This window comes from Penaeus monodon, chromosome 29 (genome assembly GCF_015228065.2).
Source record: "Penaeus monodon isolate SGIC_2016 chromosome 29, NSTDA_Pmon_1, whole genome shotgun sequence".
NCBI classification, from domain to species: Eukaryota; Metazoa; Arthropoda; class Malacostraca; order Decapoda; family Penaeidae; genus Penaeus; species Penaeus monodon.
Window position 1 is genome coordinate 25,034,084 of NC_051414.1, and position 500 is coordinate 25,034,583.

General features: G+C 37.2%; 1 protein-coding gene across 3 annotated transcripts in view; it reads right to left on the reverse strand.

The window, feature by feature from the left end:
* Window positions 1-500, reverse strand: part of LOC119592065 (parafibromin-like) — a 15,041-nt gene that overhangs the window by 11,096 nt on the left and 3,445 nt on the right. For all 3 annotated transcript variants that reach the window (XM_037940874.1, XM_037940877.1, XM_037940875.1), the window contains exons 3-4: window positions 334-453; window positions 52-194 (exon numbers count right to left, since the gene is read on the reverse strand). In XM_037940874.1, coding sequence (XP_037796802.1) covers window positions 52-194; window positions 334-453 — 263 coding nt within the window. The remainder of the gene's footprint in view (window positions 1-51; window positions 195-333; window positions 454-500) is intronic.

The window sequence follows — 500 nt, forward strand, 5'->3', positions numbered from 1 at the left end:
TATTAGCTCTTTTTCAGAGGATAAAAGAAAGTTTGCATTGATATCTCTAACCTGTCAATATTGCTAACAATAGAGGACTTTTTAGGAGCATCAAATCGAAGAGCAAGCTGCTCTTTGATCTTCTGTACATCACTGTCATCATATCTCGGCTTTTTAGCTATGCTATCTGAAGAATCCTCAACTGTACGCTTCACCTGAAAGAGATAAAACATTAAAGGAGAGTACTGATACACCTAAGCTACTTCTTCTATATCTAAACTGTTATTCTACTCAAATCATTTTCTGCAGACTATAAATATATTATCAAAGAGAGGTGAGGAAAGTGTAACATACCTGTGTTGGAATTTCTAAGGGGGCTGACTTATCAATGGCTGCTGCTGTTGAGGTCTCTCCATTGAGGTAAGCCAAGAGCTCTTTACGATCAGGACGACGCACAACAGGTATATTCTCTGCCTGTAAAAAAAAAGAAATATAACATGGGAGGTTTCTTATTTTCCTGT